General features: G+C 48.3%; 2 protein-coding genes and 1 long non-coding RNA gene across 9 annotated transcripts in view; 2 read left to right on the forward strand and 1 right to left on the reverse strand.

Moving 5' to 3' along the window:
- Positions 1-644: 644 nt before the first annotated feature.
- Positions 645-3,302, reverse strand: LOC128773852 (uncharacterized). The gene is made up of 2 exons (XR_008418319.1): positions 2,929-3,302; positions 645-859 (listed from the first exon to the last, which is right to left on the reverse strand). It is a non-coding gene; the product is annotated as an uncharacterized LOC128773852 (long non-coding RNA).
- Positions 3,303-3,461: 159 nt separating this feature from the next.
- The window catches only part of SH3KBP1 (SH3 domain containing kinase binding protein 1), a 330,169-nt gene continuing 308,532 nt past the window's right edge, over positions 3,462-25,098 (forward strand). The window contains exon 1 of one of the 7 annotated variants that reach the window (XM_019431615.2): positions 3,462-3,695. In XM_019431615.2, the coding sequence (XP_019287160.1) occupies positions 3,692-3,695 (4 nt within the window). In that variant the 5' untranslated portion in view covers positions 3,462-3,691. The remainder of the gene's footprint in view (positions 3,696-25,098) is intronic. The other 6 variants (XM_019431614.2, XM_053891776.1, XM_019431609.2 and 3 more) reach the window with 6 other exon arrangements.
- On the forward strand, positions 13,287-15,562 carry LOC128773851 (uncharacterized). The gene is made up of 2 exons (XM_053891779.1): positions 13,287-13,963; positions 14,353-15,562. The coding sequence occupies exon 2, from the start codon at positions 14,437-14,439 to the stop codon at positions 15,460-15,462; it is 1,026 nt and encodes a 341-aa protein (XP_053747754.1). The 5' UTR covers positions 13,287-13,963; positions 14,353-14,436; the 3' UTR covers positions 15,463-15,562.

A 25,098-nucleotide genomic window follows, 5' to 3' on the forward strand; every position in this document is an offset into this window, starting at 1 on the left:
AATAGAATCGTTACTTGTTGCTTGAATCGTTCCAGCTCGGGCCTTTGGGAGCTCTTTCAGGTCGGTTCCTGTGCCCTTTTGACTTGTGCCATCATTTTTATTGAGCACTTCCTTCCTTTCTGGCACTGTGAGGTTTTCCATTTCTCCATAAAGCACATCAGAAGCACCAGATAATGACTGTCTTTTGTAAAGCACTCTGCATGTAACTTCTATTAATGTAAAGATGATATTAAAGGTTATCAAAGCAAAGTATCATTCATTACATGCAAATTACAGATGTCAAGTCCGAGTACTTGAAGAGAGCACGCATGACACTATAAGAGCTACCTAGGCACGGGCTTAACTGTCTTCCATTTTTATCCAAAATGCTACCACCACTGCATCACACAGAGAGGCCTTTTAAGTCATGTGAGATCATTTGAAGTGTCACATCTCCACTACTCTCCATTCCCAAAATGCATCATCCATTCTGGTCGAAATGGGAGTTCAGTGGGATAAAGATATGGTATTAAATACAACTGTATTTATCCAGCAGTATTAATGTGATGAATTCATGTCATTTGAAATATTGCACTAACTGTTAAATAACACTACTGTAAGAGGGAGGCAGGATGAGGAATTACACATCTATTCTTGTCGGCAGCTGGATTTTTTAATGTTTATTTTTGAGAGAGAGGGAGACAGAGGATCCAAGGCAGGCTCTGCAGTGAGCCCGATGTGAGGTTCGAACTCACGAACTGCCAGATCGTGATGTGTGCTCAAGTCAGATGCTGAACCAACTGAGTCCTCCAGGCGCCCCCGTCAGCAGCTGGATTTGAATTTTGACATTAAGTGCCCCTGTGCTGGTCACCAAAAGTTCCTAGAAGGAAAAATAAAAGTACAATTGGAACAATTCATGAAAACCAAACAGTAAGTGTGGGGGAGGTGCGGGGGAGAATGTCCATTTTTGTAATTTAGAGAAACTTAAAATGGAAAAAACCGTAGTGTCTTGAGTAGAATTCATACCATTTAGTTTATTTAAGGCATTAAAATTAGGGCAGAGCTCAGGATTTTCAAAAATGTTAAGTCTTGCCAGCAGTCATTTGTGATGAAATGACAAATTTCTCCATGCAGGAAGCCTACCCAGATCAATGAGTAGGGTCCCAGTTCTCTGATTCAAGAAGGAAAAGGTAAGGCTTGAAATAGACCAGAGTCAAAACAAGACACAAAAGTTCAGGTGGTCTGTCTTCACCTATGAAAAGCTGGGGGGCGGGGCGGGGAAAGGAAACAAGACTGTCTTCCCCAAGTAGGACAGAGAGAGGAGTAAGATTAGGCAGGACATGAAACAAGCTGTTGATTTTTTTTTTTTTTTGAGCCCTACAGAGTTCAGTCACCAGTTTACTGGTTTAGGTGTATTGGTCTCTGCAATGTCCAGGTAAGCCACGAATCACTGACACTGTTCAAAGACTTTGGGCCCACTGCTCTGAGAACGCATGGGGTAGCCAGCCAAGAATCCTCAGCACCAAGATGCTATCCCACCACAAGTCCAGCTCAGCTCTTTCCTTGTTGAAACATGCCCAGTCACTTTCAGAACCCTGAGTCTTCTTGAGAGGCGGATAAGGAAGCCCAGTAACCCTGGCCTTAGCAAAAACAATCATGCCTGGAATCAGGCAGATCCCAGAGCAGTTCTGGGCGAGGCTCAAGAAAAAGAAAGTCCCAGTAACAGTGGGCTTTAGCCATGCCCTGCGAGTTTCAGTGTTTGTTGACTCTAAGATCCTATCGCAAGGCCTCATCGCCCTGATATGCCAAGGCATGTAATGAGTGAGGCACCAAGGATCCTGGAGCAGGTATAATGAGTATTCATCTGGGCCTTTAACACTTCAAATTCTTAATTTCCATGTTCTTTAATTGTTAGAAGTCTGCATTGATGTTGCTACTACCTTCTCAGTAGCTCCGTGGACGGGTCTTCTCCCCTTTGATTACTCTCCTGTTTACATTGCTCTGACACACAAGAAAAGCATTTAGAAAGATGATTCTGCTGATCTCTTGTTGGTAAGACTCGTTGGGAGGTTTTTTTTCATAAAGCTAATGAAACAATTATAAGTACATCTTTCTGCAGAAATCCCAGGATGTAACCAATTTACTAGAGTTGCCCCAATATCATGGGTGAGGTATGAAGACAGGTCTATATTGGGTAGGGGGGTCAGCTTTTATTTGTCACCGCTGGGTCCACTAACCTTCAGCCCCCTCCATTTTCCAGGGGCCAATGATTTAATTTCTTAATTGTTTTATTTTCTCTTTCTGAATGTCTCCCATCTATTTCACTATCTCGTCCTACCACCAGATGGTGGAAAGGGAAAAGGAAATAACCTGATGGTAAATGAATGTGGTGCTGGCTGGCAAAGTATTTATGGCGAAAGGTTTGTAGTGGTGAATGGACCCAAAAAGGATCTTGTGAGTTACCTATGAATGCCCTGTTTTCATTTCAGCGCCCATTCAAAGGTCGGCTGTGCAGGTCTGGGGGGTGGGGGTGGTCAATGTGGCACAATACCTTGCTGGGGAGGGAGTCAGCCCTTTCCTCAGGAGATTCTTGGGAACATCAGCGCCTGGGAACAGAGCTGAGCAACCCAATCCTACCCGGCCAAGGCACGGGGGTGCGCGGTTAGGGGTCCCTGTGAGGGTCGGTGCGAGGTGATGTGCCCCGCCGGCCCCTCTGCACCTTTCTCTGTCTTTCCGTATCTGCGTTCCACCGCCTCCTATACGCCGAATTCGCACTTGGCCTGCCTTTCCCATGCTGCCCTGAATGGATGTAGCATTTCCATCCCTCCATAGAGACCCCTTCTCCTGCCTTCCCAACAGCTCCCTCAGTGAAAGCTTAATCTGGGTTGCCTCGATCTCCGATCCCCGGGGTTACCTGCCGTCACCCTCAGCAGGTGTTCATTCCCTCACCTAGCCATGGTCTCCCCTACCCCAGTCCGTACACCTCTAGTCGCACCCTCCGGATCGGCCGCTTCCACCTTCTTTCCCACGTGCCCTTCCACTCGGACGCCCCCTCCCCCACGACCCCCCTTCCAGTCTCGAGGAGTCTCGCGGCATTTCCCCGGGCGTTAGCCGAGCCGCCTCGGGTATGGGGTGGCCTCGTAGAGCAGGGTCCCTCCCCAGCGGGCGGTGAAGGGGGCGCCCGAGCGCCGCAGCCGCAGGGAGGCCGGGGGCGCCGGCCCCGGCCCCGCCCCGGACAGGCCCCGCCCACCGCGGGCCCGCCCCTCACTGGCCCCGCCCCCGCCTCGGCGGCCGCGCGTCCCCGGCAGGCCGAGCCGCAGGAGCCGCGGCGAGGAGGGGGGCGAGCGGGTTGCGCGGCCGCGGCTGCCGGGCGCTGGGCTGGGCGGCGCTTCTTCTCCTTTTTTTTTTTTTTTTCGCAATTTCCACTCGCGGGGAGCAGGAAACCCGGCGCAGCCGGGCGCAGCGGGCCGCGATGCAGCAGCAGCAACAGCAGCAACAGCAGGAATCACCCCGGGGCAGCAGCGGCAGCAGCAGCAGAGGCAGCAGCGGGCGGCGCTGAGCCGCCGCCGCCGTCGCTACTGAGGAGAAAGCCGGCCCAGCCGCCGCCGCGTTCGGACCCCTGCGCCCCGAGCCCTGATCCCGGAGCCCGACCCCCGCGCCCTCCTCCGCCAACTTTCACGCTGCCTCGGCGGCCCGGCCCGGCTCGACGCCAATGGGTGAGTAGGGGGCTGCCGGCGCCCCGGTGCCCGGGCGCCCACCTCAGCCTGAGGGCGGCGCGCCTGTCCCGGGACTGCGGAGTCGGGAGGGCGCTCCGGGGGCAGGGCCCCGGCGGTGACACCGCGGTGGGCACTCTGCCTACCTCGCGCACCCCCGTTCACTCCCACTCGCGTCCCTGCCGAGCCCGCGCGGCACCGACCGGAACCCCGCGGGGTCCTGGGCGGAGGATCGCGGGCCGGCCCGGGGCGGCTGAGGCTGAGGGATGCAGGGGGTGTGGTTGGTTCTTCGGGTGGGCGGGGAGAGTTTTGTCTTGGCCATTTTCTCGCCCCAGCGCGCCCTTCTCTGCGCTGAGGACGTGGGTAATGGGAGCTGGTGGGCTCCGGCCCTGCGCGGGGGTTCGCGTTGTCTGTCCCTGGCCCCGCCGCGGGGGAAGCCAGAATCTCGGGGTCTCGGCGCGGCCAGGGACCGAGTTGCGTTTGCTGGGGGACGACGTGGTGGTGGTGGGGGGGGTGCGGGAAACGCCCCAGTACCCGGCTTGGCGTGCCATCCTCGGGTCCTGAGCGCCTGACGCGTCTCCCTTGGCGCCCCTCTTCTTTCCGGCCCTGACCCTCTCTCTGCCTGCCTTCTCTCAGCCTGGTGAGCTCTCCGCTGCGTGATGCTCAAAGGGCACTTCCTACATCCTCTAAGTCTGAAGGCTTGGGGAACTGGAGCCGGTGATCCAGTCCTCGATTTACTGGTGGAACATCAGTTGCAAGTAGGCAACTAACCATTAGGCCCCCTGGGTCCCATCTGGTGTAGACTGGCACATTGGAGCCACCTTGCCCAGAGGATGTGGCACCTTATTGGGCAAAGGACTTGTGATTGCCTGGGCTAGTAATCGTGTGGCCCATCCAGTTAATGTTCTTGCTGGCAGCCAATCTCTGTCTTTCATGCCTTTGGCAGATAATTTTAGGTGTTTCTAGGCCAGGCATAGGAAGGCTGTAGATGACAATAAATCATAATAAAGTGAGACCTTTCTGTGGGCAGGTAATAGGATTTGAGTAGGCGAGTCCAACAGTGATAGGTAAGCGGTCATAGGATGCTCCTGAAGACGGATGCAGTGGAAAAGGGGAGGTTTAACCCAATCAGTTGTTGACAGGCAGTTAAAATCCCATTTGTGGTCACTGCCATAAATGGTTTTCCTTTTCTAAAGTGGTGGCCATCCAATGGCCTCTCAGCTTCAATGTCACTTTTTTCTCAGTGCCCTTCTCTGGTCCCTGCACCACCTCCAGTCTATATTAGTTTCTCTGTCACCCTTCTCCTCTAGCACCTTTTTAAAAAGAGCGGTATTACATATTTATTTGAGTGTAACATTTATCTCCCCTACTGTAAGCTCCATGACTGTAGGGACAGAACTGCGTGGGTGCCGTTTTGCTTGGCGCTGTTTTCTTTGGTGCTTGGTATGGAGCAGGCCCTGAATAAATATTTATTGAATAAATGAATGAATGAGGGGGTATGAAACCCTCCTACTTGGTGGAAGACAAAATGCTTAGCTCAACACTCTTGTTTTGCTTTGCCATCTAATAAGATGATTTAGTTTATTAACAGAAGCATATACTTTAAACATTACTGATTACTTGAGTAACAGGTTGGTTTTTCCTGAGGTAACTGAAAGTGATTATTTTGATCACCTTTCCTTTTTTTGTGGGTCCCGAGAGGGTTGGACAAAAAAAGAAGTTAGATCCAAATGTCTTCTCCTGTGGCTGGACTGTGCTTTCTGTATCTCAGTGGGAAGAGGAGTCCAGTTTAAGAAGAAACAGACCTGTTTATTATTCGAGTCTGAACTGTTTTCATTATCCAGAGCCTCCTAAGAAAATTAGAGACTGCTTCTGCAGTTTATAGTCCTTTCAAGCTTAATCTTTTTTATTTTTTTTATTTTTTTTATTTTTTTACTGTAACCATTACAAAAGGGAGGGGGTGCAGAAACTGATTTTCATTTGTTTCAGGTGTCACTGCTTAGAGGCGATAAGATTAAAATGAATGCTGTCATTTAATTATTTAAAATGTTTATAGTGGGGCTTAAGATGCCCATAGTTGTTTATGGCTAAAGATCGCCTGCTATTTTCTAAAGCGTCTTCAGCAGTGTATTTGGGATGAAGTACAGGTAGGTAACAGTTCATTCTGCATGTCTTCCGATGGAGCCACCTAACAGTGCCGTTTCTGAAGCAGGTGTGTGTGTACACACAGGCGCCGCCCCCTTCCCCATCCCCATTCCCATCCCCATCCCCATCCCCAAGTCTCCTTGGTTTGCAAAAGATTTGTTCAGTGTATCAGTTTGATACATTTGCGTTCTCACCTGGCCTGGGAATGATTTTTCTGTTGATGGCGAACACAGTAAAACTGTCTTATGTAGTCTTTAATCTGAAAAAATCCTGAAGTGAAGCCAGTTAGTTGTAAAATGGCCTCTTAATGGAAGCCCGCTCAGAATGTGCCCTCGGAACTTGCAGGCAGATGCCTACAGGGCCAGATACGGGCAGAGCCTCTTGTAATTATGATCACACAAATGTTAATGATCCCAATCTGTGAACAGTGAAAGATTTGCAAGCCCAGCAAATGATTTTTGTTTAGAAAATTCCAGAGTAACAACAAAGTTTGGACTGTTTTCAGCAATGTATTGTTTTGGTGAGAGATTGCTTTACGCTAAACTAAAGCAAAAATGAATGCAATGCATTGACCTTCACAGTCTAAAATTAGAATTGGAAGAAAGACTCCACCTTTATCATTCATCACCTTTACTTTGCCCCTTCACGTCCATCAGGACACAGGCAGAACCTTGCTACCTTGCTGGTTGCACAGACCTTCAGTTCTTTTTGCATTACTGATATTCTCTCATCAGCTCTTATGTTTGAAATTGTTTTTTTTAATGTTTATGTATTTATTTTGAGCAAGCGAGAGAGAGAGAGAGAGAGAGCATGAGCAGGAGAGGGACAGAAAGAGAGGGAGAGAGAGGGGCTCCCAAGCAGGCTCCTCACTGCCCGTGCATAGCCCGATGTGGGGCTCAATCCACGAACCAGGAGAATCATGACCTGAGCCGAAAACAAGAGTCAAGACGCTTAACTGACTGAGCCACCCAGGTGCCCCTGAAATCGTTTTAAAGCAGGTTGCATACAGTGGCCAGCATTCATCCATTCATCCATCTATCCATCCGGTATTTATTGACCTCCTGCTTTGGGCCAGGCATTGTGCTAGGAATGGGTGCACGACACACATAGACCTGCCAGCTTAGGCTTTTCCGGCTAGTGGAGAGGTAGGCCTGAGTGCGATACTCATGACAATATGCAGTTATAAGCCCTGGTAGGTCTCGTGAAGGAGATTAGAGAGGGGCAATGTGATTTAGGTTGCAGAGGGGTAAGGGGAATGTCTTTGAGGAGATTGTGTTTGAGCCGAAATCTGAAAATTGGGTAGGAGTCATCACTGCCCTCCAGTACCCCCTTCAACACATCCGTAGTGGAACAAGCGGTTCTGCTCTCCTGGCAGCGAGGGACAGCGTGCATCACAGGGAGCCGCGTCGGACAGGACCCGAGTAGGACTAGGCCTGTGGGAGGGGCTTTAGGGGAGTGTTTAAGGAAGCCAGGTGATCTCTGGATTGGGTGCTGGCTGGAAGTGAGGGATTTCCACGGTAGGGGGTCTTCATACATCTTCCCGAGAAGCAGGGAAGACCAGAGAAAGGCTGTGATTGGTAAAGGAGCAGCAGTCACTCCTATTGGCCAGGATTCGGGGATGTGTGGAGGCTGTTGTGGTTTGGACAAGGTTCACTTGTTCTCCGTGTTCGGACAGGATTACGGAGTGGTCTTGTTTTTGTCTTGTCCCATCCTGGTCACAGAGTGGCCTTGTCTGATGTTGGTGTTCTGGGGAAATTGCTTGTTCAATGGGAGACTGCCCGGCCAGCTCCCGGCCGGCAGGGGCTGCTTTTCCGAGTTAACTAAGAGATAAATGGGGGGAGGGAAAAGGAGTCGAGGGTGGGGGAGGGGAGGAGAATGCCTTTCTAGGTATACTTTGTGGCTACTTCCTTAATACGGGGCAGCTCTAGTCTGGGGACTGTTCAACATTAAGCACAATGGACAACTGAAATGCCATACCAGAGAAGAGATACAGAGTCACACGGAGCAAGCTGCTGAGAGCCAATAAGTCAGGATGGCTCTTAACGGGAAAGACGCAGGGCAGAAAAATACTAGAATCCTGGCATTGTGAGAGGAGAGTCTAATGCAGTGGTTCTCAGAGTGTGGTCCCCCAGCATCAGCCTCCTTGGAATCTTGTTAAAGATACAAATTCTCTGGCCCCAATTCTGCCTACTGAATGATGAACTGGGGTGGGGTGGGGAGCCTAGCAATCTGTGTTTTAAGAAGCCCTCCAGGTGGTTCTGATGCATGGTCAAGGTCGGGGGTAGACCTTCTTGCCGTGCAGGTGAGAAAGCTGAGGTCCAGAGTATGTGGGTCACTGAAGGGTAGTACCTGGGCACTCTGGTCAAATATAAGATGCTGTTACAAGTGACACATGGCCTTAGAGAAGGAGAAAAATATGCTCCTAGTTCAGAACAAACCTCGTATGGAATCACTAGAACGGTACAGTGTTGATTCTGCCGTGAATCTAGTCCATGCCAGACCTCCAACACCCAGGCATTAGTGACACTAGCTGGCTCATCTCAGTGTCTCTTGGACTTTTACCAGAGTATCACATAGGCCTTTGCCATCATCCTTCTTTGCCCTCCGTCCTCTTTAGAAGGGACGTTACGGTACATTGTTAGCATTGTTAGGGTTTTTGATCTTTGTTCCTCATTTTCTGTACCGGTACCTGTATTAGTTTCTGATTGCTGCTGTAATAAATTACCAAAAACTTGGTGCCCCAAAATGCCATAAGTTTATTGTCTTTAAAGTTCTGGAGGTCAGAAGTCCAACACAGGTCTCACTGGGCTAAGATCAAAATGTGGGCAGGGCTGCATTCCTGCCAGAGGCTCTAGGGGAGAATCCCTTTCCTCGCTTTGTCGGTTCCAGAGTCTTCTGCATTCCTTGGCTCACGGCCTACTTCCATCTTCCAGGCCAGCCGTGGCCGGTCAAGTCTCTTTCGTAGCACATCCCTCTGATACTGACTCTTCTGCTTTTCTCTTCCATGTTGAAGGAGGGCAGGAACTGCATCACTTTGGTCGTTGTGTCCCTGTGCTGGCACATGGGAAGCCCCAAGTTAATATTGATTGAATGAATTATTTTTCCTAACCTTCTAGCTAACTTTATCCAGGTGTTTCTTGGACACCTCAAACAGAGCATGCTACATGCGGAGCTCAGCATTTCTCCTCCCCGTTCCCCACTTCCTGGAGGATATCACTGCCTTTCCCACCACTTGCATAGGTGTTCTCCTCTTGGTCTTGCCTCCTCTTCTTTCCCATCTCCTCTCTCTCCATTCTTTCCAGTGTACAGTCAAGCCCAAATGTTTCTGGAATGCTTTAGAAACATCTCTGCAGATGCTTTAGATCCTGAATGCCTTAGCAAAGCCTTTGGGGAGCTTGGCGGCCACGCCTGCCTTTTTTCCATGCTTGTTCAGGCCTCTGAGCCTTTGCCATGCAGTTCCTTTCCATTCATGGGGAAGGGATTTCATTCTCTTCTCTGCCTTGTAGTCCCTCTGTGTTAGTTTCCTCTTGCTGCTGTGATAAGATACTACAAACTCAGTGGCTTAAAACAACATAAATTTGTAATCTTACACTTCTGGAGGTCAGAGGTCCAAACTGGGTCTTACTGGGTCTTACTGGGTTGATATCAAGGTGTGGGCAGGGCTGTGTTCCTTCTGGAGGCTCTCAGGGAGAGTCCATTTCCTTGCCTTTGCCAGCTTCTGGAAGAAGCGCTCACGTTCCTTGGCTTGTGGCCACGTCACTCTAACCTCTGCTTCTGTCTTCACATCTCCTCTTTTACTCTGAACTTCCTGCCTTCCTTTTACAAAGACCATTGTGTTCTATTGGGCCTACCTGGGTAATTCAGGCTACCCTCCCCATCTCAAGCCCCTTCGCTTAATCTGTCTGCAAAATCCTTTTTACCACAGAAGGTAACATTCACAGGTTCTGCGGATTCGGATGTGGGCGTCTTTGAGGGGCTGTTAGCAGCCTGCCACACCCCTTGTTCATCTTTTGAGGCCTGCTCCGAAGGGTGCTATATGACACGTCGTCTTGTATTAAGTCTGTTCATCTCTGACAGGGTGTCCCCAACTACATTGCCCTGGCTCATTGCCTGGCACACGGGAAGTGCCATATATTACTGAATGAATGAATGAGTAACCCTTTCACCCAAGTATGGTTACTGCTTGAAATTCTCCTAGGCTATTGGCTGCCAGGAGTGTGTGTGTAATTCTGTAAGATCCCCCAGGCACAGTGTGCTGACAAGGTCTGTTTGCCGACAGTTCATGGTGGCCTGCACTGCAGTGGATGAAAAGGGTAACGCCACATGGCGCGTGGCTTTGACAAAGAACTGCAAGTTCAAGATGGAAAATTCTCTCTGGCAGTGGTTCTCAACCAGGGGCGATTTTGCCCCCCAGGAGGACATTTGGCAATGTTTGGAGACACTTGGTTGTCACAGCTGGTGGGGGAGGGCAGGCTGCTGGCGTCTGGGGGCCAGGGGTTGGGGATACTGCTACACATCCTACAATGTACAGGACAGCCCCCCAATGGTTATTCAGCCCCCAAAGTTGGGGCAGCCTGCTCTGAGCGTTACACAGATGGTTGAAACACCGTTTCCTTCCTTCATCATCAGTTGCTCCGGACACAAGGTTTCCTCTGGAGCCACAGCCTTTGTTTTATGAATAAACCCAGAAGTCACTGGAAAGCAGGGCTCTTTGGCATTCTTTAACCATTTTGTTCTGTGAGTAGAAAGTGTCTTAACACAGCTCATTGCGTCTCTTCTGTCAATCCCTGGGTTGCAGAGTTGTTAAACTTACTTCTCCCGTGTTTGGCTCCCCTGATGTTTTGCCTTCCTGGTGGGATGTGCTTGTGTGCCGGGTGGCAGATGGTGGGTCCTTCTGCCACTCACACATGGGTCTCTGGAACTGAAGTGCTAGAAAGGTCCTTGGCAGTCATGGCAGCCCACACCATCAGATGATGGAACTGAGACTCTGAGAGGCAAAGTGCATGGTCCCCTAGCTGCAGGGCCCGGCTCCCTTTAAATAGGAAAGAACTAGCAACTTATATAGGTAGGTGCTCAGTAAATATCAGGCTCCTGCTTCCCCCATTGAAGCTCTTTCTACTAGCTGTTTCCTTGGTAAATTAAAAAAAAAAAAAAAACAGCTTTATTGAGTTATAATTCACATATCTTACAATTCACCCATCGAAAGTGTGAAGTTCAGTGGTTTTTGGTATGTTACGTTATTAATTTTTAAAATCATGGTAATATGGATATAACAAAGTTTGCCATTGCAACCATTTTTAAGTCCGCAGCTCAGCGGCGTTAAGTACATTCGCAGTCTTGTGCACCCAGTACTACTATCTATTTCGAAAAGTTTTTCATCACCCCTTCCTGGCAAGTTTCTAACTTGAAGCATAGAATCCAGATCCCCTGGGGGGTCCTGGCTGCCCAGGAATTTTGGAGAACACTTGGTGGAAGTCCAAGGGTCCCAGTTGAGATTCCAAAGGAATACAGGAAGAGGGAAAGTATGGTTTTGTTGTTTTTACATGTGTTCGGTCACCGTCTCCTTTGGGAGGCACTTCAGTTTGACTCTGTCCCTCCAGCCACCTCCCTTGGTTACATCCCTCTCGTCCTCTTGGGGGAATTGTGAATATCCTTTTCTATCCTGAAGCATTTGTGAGTTAGTTGCTTGGGTAACTTCCTTGGCAATTACTGGGATTCATCAGGATATTTCAGTCACGGGAGAAAGCACTGCACTGCCAAACTGACCCCTCCAATCCACACGTAGAGAGTCGAGAGTTGCATGTTTCTTTGCCTGAATTCCTTTAGCTGGCAAAGGTATGCGGGCAACCCGGGTGATTTTGGGAAGTTGGTTTTCAACTTGATTGTTATTGTATGGGTAAATATCTTGCAGGAAAGCCAATAGTTTTCATTAGGGGACACTTCAGCAAAGCAAAATGTATCTCGTGGACCTTCCTGGGGTGATAAACTGTGCTATGTTTAGCTTCGGGAAGAAAAAACACTAATAACAAAAAAAAAATCCTCACTAATATTTGTCCTCACTGAACTGCATTCAGTTGGCAAGAAAAGCCCAGTAAAGGCCTTAAGCTGATTTCCTTCCAGTGGCCATGGAAGTGGTGGGGCCACCGCAGGAGGCTGGCCTGCCCCCAGGTGAGGGACAGAGTGGCAAGATGAAGTGCTATTCAGTTCATACTGCTGTTTCTTCCTCAGTATCTTGGATTAAATGCTATAAATGTTGACGTCTCATTAATTACTCATTTTGCTTAACAAATTTAAGTCTTTAAGCACCGGAGTACAGCATGTATAGACACTTTAAATCACCGTCTCCTTAGATTTCAACTATTTATCAGTCGGTATGCAAGCACCAGCCCTTGTGTTTTTGCTGGATTTTTCTAGACTGTTCTAGACTTGGAAGACTTGGGGCCCTGTTCTAGGTCTGGTCCTCTGGGGCTGCACTAGTTTTATCCATCACACACCCACTCCCTGTGTGACAAGTCTTTAATTAGCTTAGTGTCCTCCCTAATTATTCCAGCTAGTTCTCATTTTTGTGCCTAGAGCTCAAAGGAGGTGCTTAAATATTGTTTTGGATAAGAACTGGGAAAGGCCTTCTTGGCTTTGCTGTCCCCTCTTCTTAGCCGGCTTCTTCACGGATATTCATTTTCTTCACCAGACTGTTCTGGATGCTACCTTCTGCTTGAGCATTTTACATGCTAGCTTCTGGGTAAAATTCATTTGACATGAATGGCTTCATAAATGGGCGTTGCCTTTCTCCTGTTGTGATCATTCAGAAATCAAAACCCTAAACCCCTCCTCATAACAAACAAAATGGGATCATTTTTCACTTAACCAGTGATTTCTCACTGCCCCTTTGTTCTCCATAAAATATTAGATGGACAACAGACGTGTCACCCCAAATACAGTCTGTCAGGTAGCTCATTGTTGACCCTTGAGCAGGTTGGGCCGAGCAAGTGGTGGGGAATTGATGGTGATGTTTTAGCTTAATTGCTGCCTTTGTCAGCAAAGAAATGAAAAAGTACTTAGCTGGGGGGGGGGGGGAGGGGGCTGGGTCTGGGGAGAGAATGGGAGTAGGGGTGTCCCCAGTGGAGGACACAATTTGCATTGGGAAGGAGTTCACCTGCTTGTTGGGGATTGAGACTATAGCTACTTGCTGGGGGAATTTTCAAAACATTTTTAAATGTAATTTCATTTTTTTGTAATGAAAAGTGCTCACAATGACAGGTCTCTTTCTGAATCTCAGCCCTCCAGTTCTCTGGTGATTCCTCCCCCGTCCCCTGACCAAGGCTGTCTGTGTTTTATTTCTCCCAAAATCTTCCGGGCAGAGTTCATGCCTGTGGCAGCGGACGTGTATTTCTGTTATTTCTCCCTCCTTTTATGCGATGAGGTCATGGTTAGTCGTTGATAGGAGAACTTCTGTGTAGCTGGTGGCTTCCTCCCCTAGGGATGTGCACTAGAACTCTATGTCTGGGTCCTCCTCGTCTGATTTTGGTGGACCGATGGGCATATTTTGGAAGAGCTCTCTAGGAGACTGTGCTGTGTACTCCTGAGTCTCAACTGGTCTAGGTTTCTTAACCGGTAGAAACTTTGTCCTGGATCTTAACTGATGGAGACCACGCTTCTTAACTGGGTTAGGACTCTCTCCTGCTTCATATTGCAGACGTGCAATAAGGACTTTCTTCAAGTGAGGAGGCGAAGCAGAGCCTGTTACCTGGAAAGGAGGGCTTATTACAGGGTCACAGGGGCCTCTCTTGCACCCCAAGGGTCCCAAGAAGCCCCAGAACCAGGGATGGGTTAACTGCCCCATGTGCCATCTCGCCTTCTCTCCTCCCCTCTTCCCTGCCCCTGTCCCCTTTCTTCTCTCTGCGCATTTCATTCATGGGGCATGTGCCGCAGTTCCAGCCGCTTGTTAAGAGTGACTTGATTGTTCATTCCAGTTCCAAATTCCCATTAGCCAGGCTGAGCCCACTGGAGTCCATGTCGCTCCCGAAGATACACAGGTGGTTGCTGTGGGCCCACTTCTAGGAGGAGAAGGACGCACCTGGTTCCAGTCCCCTGATCTGAATGAAGCCCTGTCCTGGGAGCAGTGCTTGGTGAGATGGGGGTACCTGGGGGCCGCTCTTGGGGCGTGCACTCTATACGAGGATGCTTGAAAGCCGTAAGCCAGAATACCTGAAAGTGCCCTGTTACCCATTTTCTCTTGACAAAGAAAGGGGTGATGAGTGTGAGGTGGTGTTAGAGCCTTTGACATTGTCCCATCCATCTTTGGAGCCCCTTTCATAAGGCTCCCCTGAGGAGCCCTGAGGGCTCCTGGCCCTGTCGGGCACAGTTGTGCTTCTGAGTGATTAATGGGGTTATTTTTATCCTTTGAGACCCCAATCGTGTAAAAAAGCGTAGATGTGACTTCGGAGGCATTTGGATGGGTTGATGATAACACACTGTGGGGGTGGGGTACAGTTGTGACACTTTCTGGCTCTTTTAGGGAACCTGTGGGTTCTTAAATGGAGGAAGAGATGAAGACATTGTGAAAAACAGCCACTGCCTGGCAAGGTAACCGCCCAGAGAGATGAAGGGGAAAGGGGGCAGGGGACTGTCATCCAAAGTCTGGCGGGCTACCTCTGTCCAACCTCATGCCTTCTCTCCTCTCCACTTTTCTCCCCCACCCTTTCTCAGTCCCGTCAGCCATCTCTCATCCCTCACCACCCCCACCCACTCCATCTCTCCCTTCTACCCTCCCTGCCTCTTCCCTTCACATTTCCGGGTTGTCTCTCTCTTCCTCTGCTGCCTTCCAAGTAACCCCTCTTCCCACCTTCCCCTACCTTCTCCCTGCCACATTCTCTCCCTCCTAACTTCTCTTCCCTCTCTTTTTTCTTTGTCCCCACCCCTTCTTGCCCCCACCAGCACCTTCTGTCTTCTCCCCCCCACCTTCTCTCTTCTCCCACCCTCCATGTCACCCCCCACCCTCTGTCTTCACCCCTCTCCCCATACCTTCCCTTTACTCCTTGCTCTTTCCCCAATTTTCTCTTCCCTCAGACCCTCTCTGTCTGACCGTCGCTGTCTGTCTACCGATCCCCCATCCCCCCACCCTCTTCTGACCCTCCCTCTCTCCCACACTCTTTCTCTCCTGCCCTTCCCTGGGGCCCCTCTCTTTTTCCTCCCTTTCTCCTCTGCCTTTTTTTTCCACCTCCTCACCGCCCCCTCCTCTCTCTTCCTCGCCCCTCCTCTCCGTCCCTCTTCTCACCCACATTCACCCTCCTACATATCCTGCTTCTCCACATCCCTGCCTTTCCCTGCCCTTCTTACTGATCCCTCATTTGCCTCTCTCCACTTCCTCCTCCCTCTCTTTTCCCACCCCTTTCCCTCCCATCTCCTCCCCAGCACCTCTTCCTCTCTTACCTCCTGGCCAGCTCTCTCTCTCTCTCTCTCTCTCTGTCTCCCTCCCCCAACTCCCGTTCACTGTCGAAACCCTTCTTCTCACACCCCTCCCATTGCTTCCTCAGAGCCCTCTCCCACTGCCATTGCCGGGGCCTCTGGACTTTCTACCAATGTCACCAGTGCACCGTCCACCATCGCCACCTCCTTTGCTCAGTAAAAGTAGTGTGGCCGGTGAGACTGGCTTTTATTCAGAGCAGTCTAAGGTCACAGAGGCCACACAAGGAGTGTGGTCCCCCAGGGAAGAAGAAACCTTTGAAGAGTGGTCCCTGAGAGGGCCTTGGGAGGAGCTCCCGCCATCGCTGGGGGAGGGGGTGGGGCGCAGGCTCACCATCTCAAGGGAGGGGCTCACCTTCCAGCACCTGCACGGAGGGGGTGGATTCTAGGCTGTTTCTTCTTCTAGCTCCAATGTTCTCGAACCTTACATTTTTTTGTTTATAAATATAGCGACTGTGTTATAGGATTTAGAAAATAAGAAGCAGGAGAATTTGAATTGGTGACCCATACTGTACTCCGATACAACCACTGCCATTTTATTTTGGTGTGGGTCTTTTTCGGCTTTTTGCTATGTACTTGTAGCTATATGTGCATGGATTGTAATAAATATAATTGTATGGCCTGGTGTTTATTTACCTTCATAGTCATCTTCGAAGCCAGTATTTTTAGTTGCTGAATATCTGACTTCAGGATCTCGATTTATGTCACCATTTCCCTGTCAACTGAGCATTTATGTTGTTTCCATAATCTTGATATTATAAATAGGGATGTGACGGACATAATTTTCCTTTTTGTCCTTTAAGGAATTCAGGTTGTAGGCAGGGTGACGTTTTATATCCATTCTTTATTTCCATTACCCTCTGAATGACTAGAATGGCCGATGATGATGATAACGAAGAGGACTTGAGTCCATGGGGATTAGTGCATGTGGATCGGTGGGGTGCTTGCTGTCCCTGTGCTTGCTTTCAGTTTTAGTTCAAGAAACTATGTGCTCATATGGCTTCTTATCCCTTCTCCACTATATGTGCTTCCACCCGTGTGTGTGTGTCTGTGTGTGTGTGAGAGAGAGAGAGAGAGAGAGAGAGAGAGAGAGAGAGAGAGAGAGAGACAGAGACGGGAGAGGTGGGAGAGAGACACCTCTGAAGGAGACTGCTGCGAGGCTTTCATAGTCCACAGCACTGTTCCCTTTCCAGTGTACCATTTTGAGGTTATTAATCCTGGTTTAGCATTCAAGTGTGAGATTAGGGTACACACAGTGAAAGGTGAAACGCTTGGGAGTTTGGTTCCTTCTCTTTCTTTTCCCCTTCCCTTCCTCCTTTGACTTTGTGCCCTGGCTGGCATTGAAAGGAACTTTGTTTCCCAGAACCTTATGGAAAACTGTGTCCTGCAGGCCCTGGGTCCTCAAGGTGACTTTATATTTCTCTGGGATATGGGTCTAAGTCCCGTGCTGATGAAGGAAATATCGTGGCTGTAATAACCCCTTTGTGGTTTCTGAGCTTAGCTTTGTGTCATTGTCATAAGCTCCCCTAAAAATATTATGCTTTTAGCTTCAAACAGTGCAAGGTAAGGCTGGTTAGAACCCCAGGATCCAGGCTAGAAGAACCATCTCAAAGCCTTGCCTTCACGATGCATCAGTTTTGTTAACGAACAGCATTGTGCTAAGTATGTATTCCTCAGCCGGCAAGTATATGCCATATGTCAGCTCATGTACCTGGCAAAAAATGAGTTGAGTATTTATGATGCCCTCTCAGGGGCAAGTTTCTGTGAAAGTTCTAAACTTCATAACAGTACATGATGGTGAGAGAGCATTGGTGACTACCCTGTACCACACACTTTCTCCCTTTGTTACATTTTCAGATTGTGAACATAAACCAGCCCGTACTGGTAGAATAAACAAGACAGTTGACTCAATATTGCCATATACTGGAATTCAATTAAATTCTACAAGTGTTTATTGAGTGCCTGTTAAGTGTAAGATTCGATAACCAGAGGAACTCAGAGATATCTAAAGTTCCACTCAGTGACACATTTTAGTTAACTTTCATTTCCCTTAGTGGGAGGGAGCCTGTGATGTGATTATTTCATGAACCACACAATGAAATCAGCAGTTAAACCAAAGGCTGTTGGTTTGAAGAGAGTCTCTTTATCCAGAAAGAGGAAAGGTGCTAATTTGAGGAACACGCATCAAGTTAGAAGACAACTTTCTGAGATCCGGCGGTGTTTAGTCGGTCTCTGAACCTCCCTCCACCCTGGAGGTCTAGAGAGAAACCAGATAGAGCAGCGTTTCTCAAATGAATAATGTGGAAGGCCCCTTGACAGGGAAAGTGGTTTCCAAGAATTCCTATTTTGTCTTAAATGTTTGAACGTGTTTGTTAGCTTTCATTTATTTATTGCTTATTGTGGTCAACTATGAGTGACATAAAATTGACCATTTTTACCATTCTAGTGTATAGTTCAGTGGCATTAAGTGCATTCACATTGTTGTACAACTGTCACCACCGTCCTTCTCCAGAGCTTTTTAATCTTCCCCACCTGAAACTCCATGCTTCTTAAACACTAACTCCCCCTACCTCCCCCTCCTCCAGCCCTGGCAACCACTATTCTCCTTTCTGTGTCTGTGATTTTGACCCACTACAGGTACTTCATGTAAATGGAATCATCCAGTATTGGTCCTTTTGTGACTGGTTTATTTCATTTGGTGTAAGGTCTTCAGGGTTCATCCATGTTGTAGCCATGTGTCAGAATTTCCTTCCTTTTTAATTGCCTTAAACTTTTTAATGACGACAGTACTGGAAAATCCAGGCACTTAGCTAGATATAAGCTCCTTTTGGCTTTTAGCTCATTTGTAAGTATAAACCTGGCACAGATTTGCAAATTAAGTATAAATTAACCCAGTAGAGCTGAAATCAACACTAATAGGAGACACGATGGTTCGTTTCAGAAATGACGTTGTTGCTGGTGATGTGACACGGTCACATCTGCTTAAAGTGGCACGGTCTTTTGAGTTCACTTGCCTCTCCCTTCTCTTTTGTCTTTTCACACTATGGTGAGAATCCGTCCTCCATACAGGCCTTTTCACTTTGCGCGATGCCTTCAAAACAGTTCGGAAAGTGATAAGGTATTTGATACACACAAGACTATATGTAATGTGGGTGGTGTCAAGAGTCATTATAAAATAGATACTCAGAACCCATTCTCTCAAGTGCACTCTGGCTCAGTCCTCTGTCCCTGCCTTCTCTGGAGGAGAAGACCATCATGGGTCTGGTTTTTGTTTTTTTTTTTTTTTTAAAGTAGGCTCTGTAGAGCCCAGTGAGGAGCCTACTTAAAAAAAAAAAAAAAGCCCAATGCCGGGCTTGAACTCATGACCCTGAGATCAAGAGTCAGACGCTTAACCGACTGAGCCGCCCAGGCTCATGGACATCATGGGTCATCATGGGTCTTTTTAAAAACATCATCATTCCCTTCTTCTTTAACAAATAGTTTTAGCATTTCCACATACATCTCCTAAAAACATGTCGTCTGGTTTTGCTTGGTTTTAGTTTTTTTTAAACTGGCACCAAACTGCACAGAGACTTGTGATTTGCTTGTTGTCTCTCATTTTATAGTTTGTGTATTTATTATTGTATATTTATCCTTTCTCCTAGTGGTGGACTTTTCATCGCTTCCGGTGTTTTGCTACTATGAATGGACTTCCTATCACCATTTAATAGATGTCTCTAGGTACACGTGTAAAATATGTTTTTTAAAGGCGTATAGCAAGGAGTGATTTTGCTGGCTTTCAAGTTGCTGGATTTCCGAAGTGGTTGTACCAGAATATTCTCCCAGTGAATGAGTGGATGAACAAACTAATGAATGAAGAAGAGAACATATTTATTGAAGGAGAGAGTATATGAGCTTTAGAAGAGAACACCACATTGGTTTTCAAAGTGTGTCATCTCAGAGTGTAAACATTTCTGCTGTTCCCGTGTCCACTGACGTTTGGTATCCCAGATATATTAGGGCTTAGGCTAAATGGCTGTCACAGAGACCCCAAGATAGCATAGCTGTCTATTTTCTTCTTGGGCGACTGCCTGCTGACCCCAGGACTGTTGAGGATGAGTGAATGGCTTTGCTCTGTAGGGTCATCGGGGTCAGGTTCCTTCTGTCTTGTTGCCCTCTCCACCTTTCGTAGGGTGTTACCTTTGTGGCGTGGTAGGAGCTGGTTCACCTTCCCTGGTCTGCCTTCTGGCCCAGGGCCCCAGGCGAGAGGAAGGTGGAGGGCGAGCAGCTCCTCTCTTTAAAGGATGTGACTTGGAAACTGTCATTCCCCAGCACAGCCCATTGGTGAGAATTTAGCTACAGTCTCAGCCCTAGCTGCAGGTGGGTCTGGGGGATGTGATTTCCACCTGGCCGGCCGCGTGCCCCCCACACACCGGGGGTGGGGGTATTAATTTCTTATTCCTGCTGTAACAAATGACCACAAACTTAATGGCTTAAAATGACACAGAATTGTTGTCTTCTAGTTCGGGAGGTCAGGAGTCCACGATGGGTCGGCAGGGTTGCATTCCTTCCACAGGCTATAGGGCAGGATCTGACCCCTGCCTTTTGTAGCTTGTGGGGGCCGCTACACTCCTTAGCTAATGGTCCCTTCCTCACCTCAGTCCAACCCCCTCCTCTGTCCTCACATCCTCTCTGGCTCATCTGCTTTCCTCTTCCATGTTTTAAGGCCCTTGTGATGACGCTGGGCCCACCCAGGTAATCCAGGATAATCTCCCCATCTCAAGGTCCTCAGCTTCATCTCACCTGCAGAGTCCTCTCTGCTTGGTTAGGTAACATATTCACAGGTCCTGGGAATTAGCATAGGGACACGTTTGGGGGTGCCATTACTCTACTGTGGAAGGAGGGAAGGGTTCTGTTTCTCAAACGAAGAAGGGGATACTGGGAGGTACTCATCAGTCTCTGCTGCATCATATGGCCGCACTTTTGCCAATCTCATGGCTGTGGGTGAATTTTGAAAGTATTAAATCGTCAGAGCTGGTGAACTTTCTGAAGACGGGATTTCATTCTCTTACCTTGTGATTCCCAGGGTTCACGTATCTAAATAACGACAAAAGCAAACCGTATATTGGAGGTCTACTTTTTTCCTCACGAGTGTCCATGCCCTCCGTCTGTCTTCCGTTTGCCGCATTCCTTTTGTGAAGGCCATTTCCAACCGCTGGCCTGCTTGTAGTTTCCTCAGGGAAGCCCACGGAGCAGCTGCCATCGCTAGGATTAAATACATGGTGTGTATTAGGAGCGTGGCACAGAGTAGGGGCTCAGATGAGTTACCAATAAACAGCCAAAAAGGCCCCACTAGCACACTGTGCCAGAGCCCTCAGATATGTGAGACTCCCTCATACATTCTGTGCATGTGGTAGGTGCACTGATCATACTCCCCTATCCCACTAGCTTTAGGTCCCCCAGCTTTTGTGTCCCATCTGTTTTCTGTGTGTGTGTGTGTGTGTGTGTGTGTGTGTATGAAAGAGAGACAGAGACACACAGATTTTTTGGGGGTGTGTTTTATAGACTGAATGTTTGTGTCCCCACAAAGTTAGTATGTTGAAACCCTAATCTCCAATGAGATGGTATTTGGAGGTCAGACTTTTTAAAAATAAATGTTTATTTATTTTAGAAAGATTGAGAGAGAGAGTGAATGTGAGCGGGGAAGGGGCAGAGAGAGAGCATGACAGAGGATCTGAAGCAGGCTCTGCACTGACAGCACCGAGCCCGGTCTGGGGTTCGAACTCACAAACCAAACTGTGAGATCATGACTTGAACCAAAGTTGGACACTCAACCAACTGAGCCACCCAGGCACCCCTGGAGGTGGGACTTTTGGGAGGTAATTAGGTTATGAGAGTGGAACCCTCGTGAGGGAGTTAGTGCCCTTATCAGAAGAGACCGAAAAGACCTTGCTTTCTCCCCCTCCCCCTCCCTCTCCCCCAGACACTGTATATGGATGCCAGGAAGACGGTTCTCACCAGAACCTGACGTGCTGGCACAGTGATCTTGGACTTCCAGCCTGAAGAACCGTAAGGAGTAAATGTTTGCTGTTGAAGTTACCCAGTGTCTGGTGTTCTGGTTAGAGCAGCCCATGCCAACTAAGACAGCATGGAAGAGAGTGGTGAATGTGAGAACTCTGGTGTATCTGTCAGTCCCGGACTTTGTCTTTGGTGGAAGACTGCAAATGTTTACAGCAGTGTTGATAGTTACACGGAAGTTTTGGAATAAAACTCAGAAGGATCTGAAATTATACATTTATTCCTTCTATCAGAACGGCACTTGTTGGGATGAGCACTGAGTGTTGTATGGAAACCAGTTTGACAATAAATTATATTAAAAAAGAAATAAAATAAGAAGAATTCAGCCATTTATATGAAGAAAAAAAAGGAATGTAGAAATAATATGAAAACAAATGCCTCCAATGAATTCACAATGTCTTAAAATGGTGTGCTGAACTGAGTTGCCTGGACTGAGGTTGGGTGCTGGGAACACTGGGCTTCTGAGTAGTATGGTTGTGGAGAGGGTCTGTACTATAGATGGTGTTCTGGAAATTCAGTGTAGAAAATGATCTTAAGATTGTTAGGAGCTGTGAGAGCCACATCAGAATCTCATCGTGGCCTGTGGTGTTTTACAAATCTCAAATTGCTACTGTTTGGGAATCTGGTTGATATTTCCATAACATCTCAGATCCCTAGCTGCTCTTAGAGCCCAGGTCTTCTGGTATCCTTGGGCTGGCGTTCCTCCTTGGCTGCAGTTGTGGCAGCTCTGTTCAGGTGGGTGAACATGTGAATTTGGTTTGCCATGCTCCCCACCACTCCCTGTTGCCTCCCAGACATGAGCTGCAATTGGAAGTCAGTTGCTGGAGATAATCAGGCTTATTATGCTGTTGTTCCTGGATCTTCTTAACTTTTTGGGTGTCCTGACTGCCCGAGTAGACCATTGAGTTGGCTTTCAAACACCCCTAACCTCAACACTGTGAATTCTCTCCTGAAATTACAATAACATTTTGCTCTCCTTGCTGGGGGCTGGATCATTCTTTCAGAGATAGTTGCCGAAAACTTGCAGGTCACAGGGACTGTGTGAACCTCTAGGTAGAACCGCTATTTAATGACTGACTCCAGGTCACTCTCCTTTGAATGTTCCTGTCACAACTAGCAGGGTTGGTACGTTGTTTTTCATCTGATAACCTTGGTCCCACCATGTCTCTGCCTGGCCCATGAGTGAGAAATGCGAATAGTTTCCAGTATCCCAGGCTCTTCCCATTCACCTGAGCTGTAATTTGAGCACCACAACACCACCAGTGCCTGCTGCACTTTCTTTAGGCTTGGGTCTCGTCATTGACCTTGGTGCTGACGTGTGTGTTGGCTCTATGCTGGCTGTGCCTTGGGAGCTGGTGTTTTAAAATAGATTGTCCTGTCAAGAGCACCCAGGTGGTGGACCTTCAGTGGTAGGGAGAGCTATTTAAAGGCGTAGCATGACTGGAGAGTTCTGAACCAACCCAATGAGGGATGTCTTTCAGGGGCCAGATGTAGATAAGTGAGACCAGGGCCAGTTTGGGGAATGCTGTGGGAAAGCAAGTTTCTCCACTCTGAGAGGAGGCAGGGGTGGCGGTGGGGAGCAGTAGGGAGGAACAGGGAGGTAGAGTGGGCTCTCATCTGATTTCTGTGCTAACTCGGGTCCTCCCCATCTTCCCACAACTGGAAAGCTTCTTTCAGGAATGTTTTTTTCTTTGGCTATCCATTGCTTCCTTCAGATAACGGAGGGCTAAGTCAATAGTGTGTCAAATTTTTGTGCACCCATTATTGGATATAAGGTAGGGAAACCTTTCTGCGGTGATGACTTAGGAGTCTATGGTACTCATTAGTCTTTAGCTGGCTCCAACAGCACCATTCTGGGCACTTCCCCATGGCCCCCCTGCTCTCCCTGGGCTCTGCTAAGTCTTTGCCTTATTGTCCTTCCATATTGTCCTAAGCTCTGTCCTGTGAAATCCTGGCGTTCAGCCTGGAGCTGATGAGTTCTTGCTTAGGACGTAGAAGGGAATAGCATGTTCGGCTAAAATAATTCATGCATGCTACAGTCGTGTTTTAACTTTCCTGGGTCAATAGTTATGAATGAGAAGAAACCACCAATTGAGGATGAGTTACTGATTTTTGAGGGGGGGATCATGAGACGTCTTATTTATCTTTGCTTTACTTGGTCTGCTGGAAAAATGTAAGGAAATCCGATTTGTTGTAGCCAGACATCATTCCATCTTCCTCTTCCTCCCTCTCCACTGCTAACTCGGATGTGGATACCTCCTAATGCACAGGAGAAGGGTCACTGCTTGAGGAGAGGGCACTGGGCACGTGCTGGCTCAGGAAGCCCCACCAGGTACTGCAGGGACCCCACAAATCATGCTCCGTGGACTGTAGTTCCTTTGGCTCCAAGGCAAAGAGCACGGTCGTCTTCTCCACACTGGTGTCCCTGTATCTGGCACGGTATCGCAGCCAGAATGAGCAGCTAAAGAAAAATATTTGTTGAATGAGTGAAAACAACATATGATGTATGACTGTAAAGCCAGAGTCTCTTTCCCCAAACGGGGCCGGAAATTGGTATCTAATGGTATCGCATAGTCACATCTCCTTCGCGCATCGCAGACAGACAGGTCAGGAGCGGCTGAGAAAGCCAGTGCTGCTCAGCCTTCCCTACTCTGGGCCCAGTCATTTTGTAAGGTAGAGTCACACGTTTGGATATATTTCTGTTTTGGAAGATCTAAAGAAATAAGCAAAAATGATCCATGGTGCGATCCATAGGAGAATTTTGGCTGCACGGCAGCGTTTGTGCCCCAACCACTTGTACTGTACATTCAAGAATCTTCCTGTGGCCCTTGATTAGCCATTATCGGGCATCTCTTTGCATTGAACTTGAGAAAAGAGCAATGATTGGTTGGTTCGAGGCGCCCTGTGTCAGTAGGGCAGCCGGCACACTGGCTTACTTTACCGTCTCCCAAGTTTCCTTGCTGTGAGTCTGCCACAGAAGAAATCTACTTTCTCTTAGTTGTGGCCAGCGTTCGGGCTTGCCACACTTCCTCCTGGGGACGCAAAGAAGTGCACGCCTGTGCCCCGCGCTGTGCACAGGAGATTTGAGATAAGGGAGCCTGTGTGCTCCTTTCTGCAGGCTGCCTCTCACCCTGCATTTAGGGAAGTGTCGCTGGCCTGCTGTGTGCCCTGCAACGGGATGTTTTTCTTCTCTTTTCCTCTTGCTGTACGTTATCTTTAGCCTGAACCGGTCCCTGGTGTTTTGCTTCAGGATTTTCTTTGTCCCTGGGGAGTAATTGCTTAGAAAATGCCCTCTTGTCAGAAACTCAAAGTCTCCAATACCATGATTTGGTAGCAGAAACTCTTCTGTCATTTGGCTTAATGTTTTAAGTGTTGCTAATGGCCAAGAGCTGGCAGCGTGATGGTGGGTCCCTTTGGAAGCCAGTTGGGCCAACTGGACTGTCGGCTGTCCACTTTTGTCAGTGTGGGGATGCTCACTTGGGGACCAGCCCACTTACCAGAGGCACTCCGATCTTTTAATGCTTTCGTGCTTTGGAGAATTATAGGAGCCATATGCTGCTTCACAGGTAAGCGAGACTTGCTAAAAATAGAGCTTAAATGGCCCACTGTTGTGGCATTGGAAATAATGGCTTTTTATTTTTAGGCCAGCCTTTGTTAGCCCTCACTCCTCTCAAGCTTGGGTAATAGGAATCACAGAGCAAGACTTTTGTCAGTTGGACACTGTTAGAGTTTGAACCCTCAC

This window comes from Panthera pardus, unplaced genomic scaffold (genome assembly GCF_024362965.1).
Source record: "Panthera pardus isolate Hobbes unplaced genomic scaffold, ASM2436296v1 HiC_scaffold_27, whole genome shotgun sequence".
In the NCBI taxonomy this organism is placed as follows: domain Eukaryota; kingdom Metazoa; phylum Chordata; class Mammalia; order Carnivora; family Felidae; genus Panthera; species Panthera pardus.

Excerpts from the sequence above, each read along its gene's own strand:
- LOC128773851 (XM_053891779.1), top strand. The coding sequence starts at position 14,437 with ATGAAGGGGAAAGGGGGCAGGGGACTGTCATCCAAAGTCTGGCGGGCT.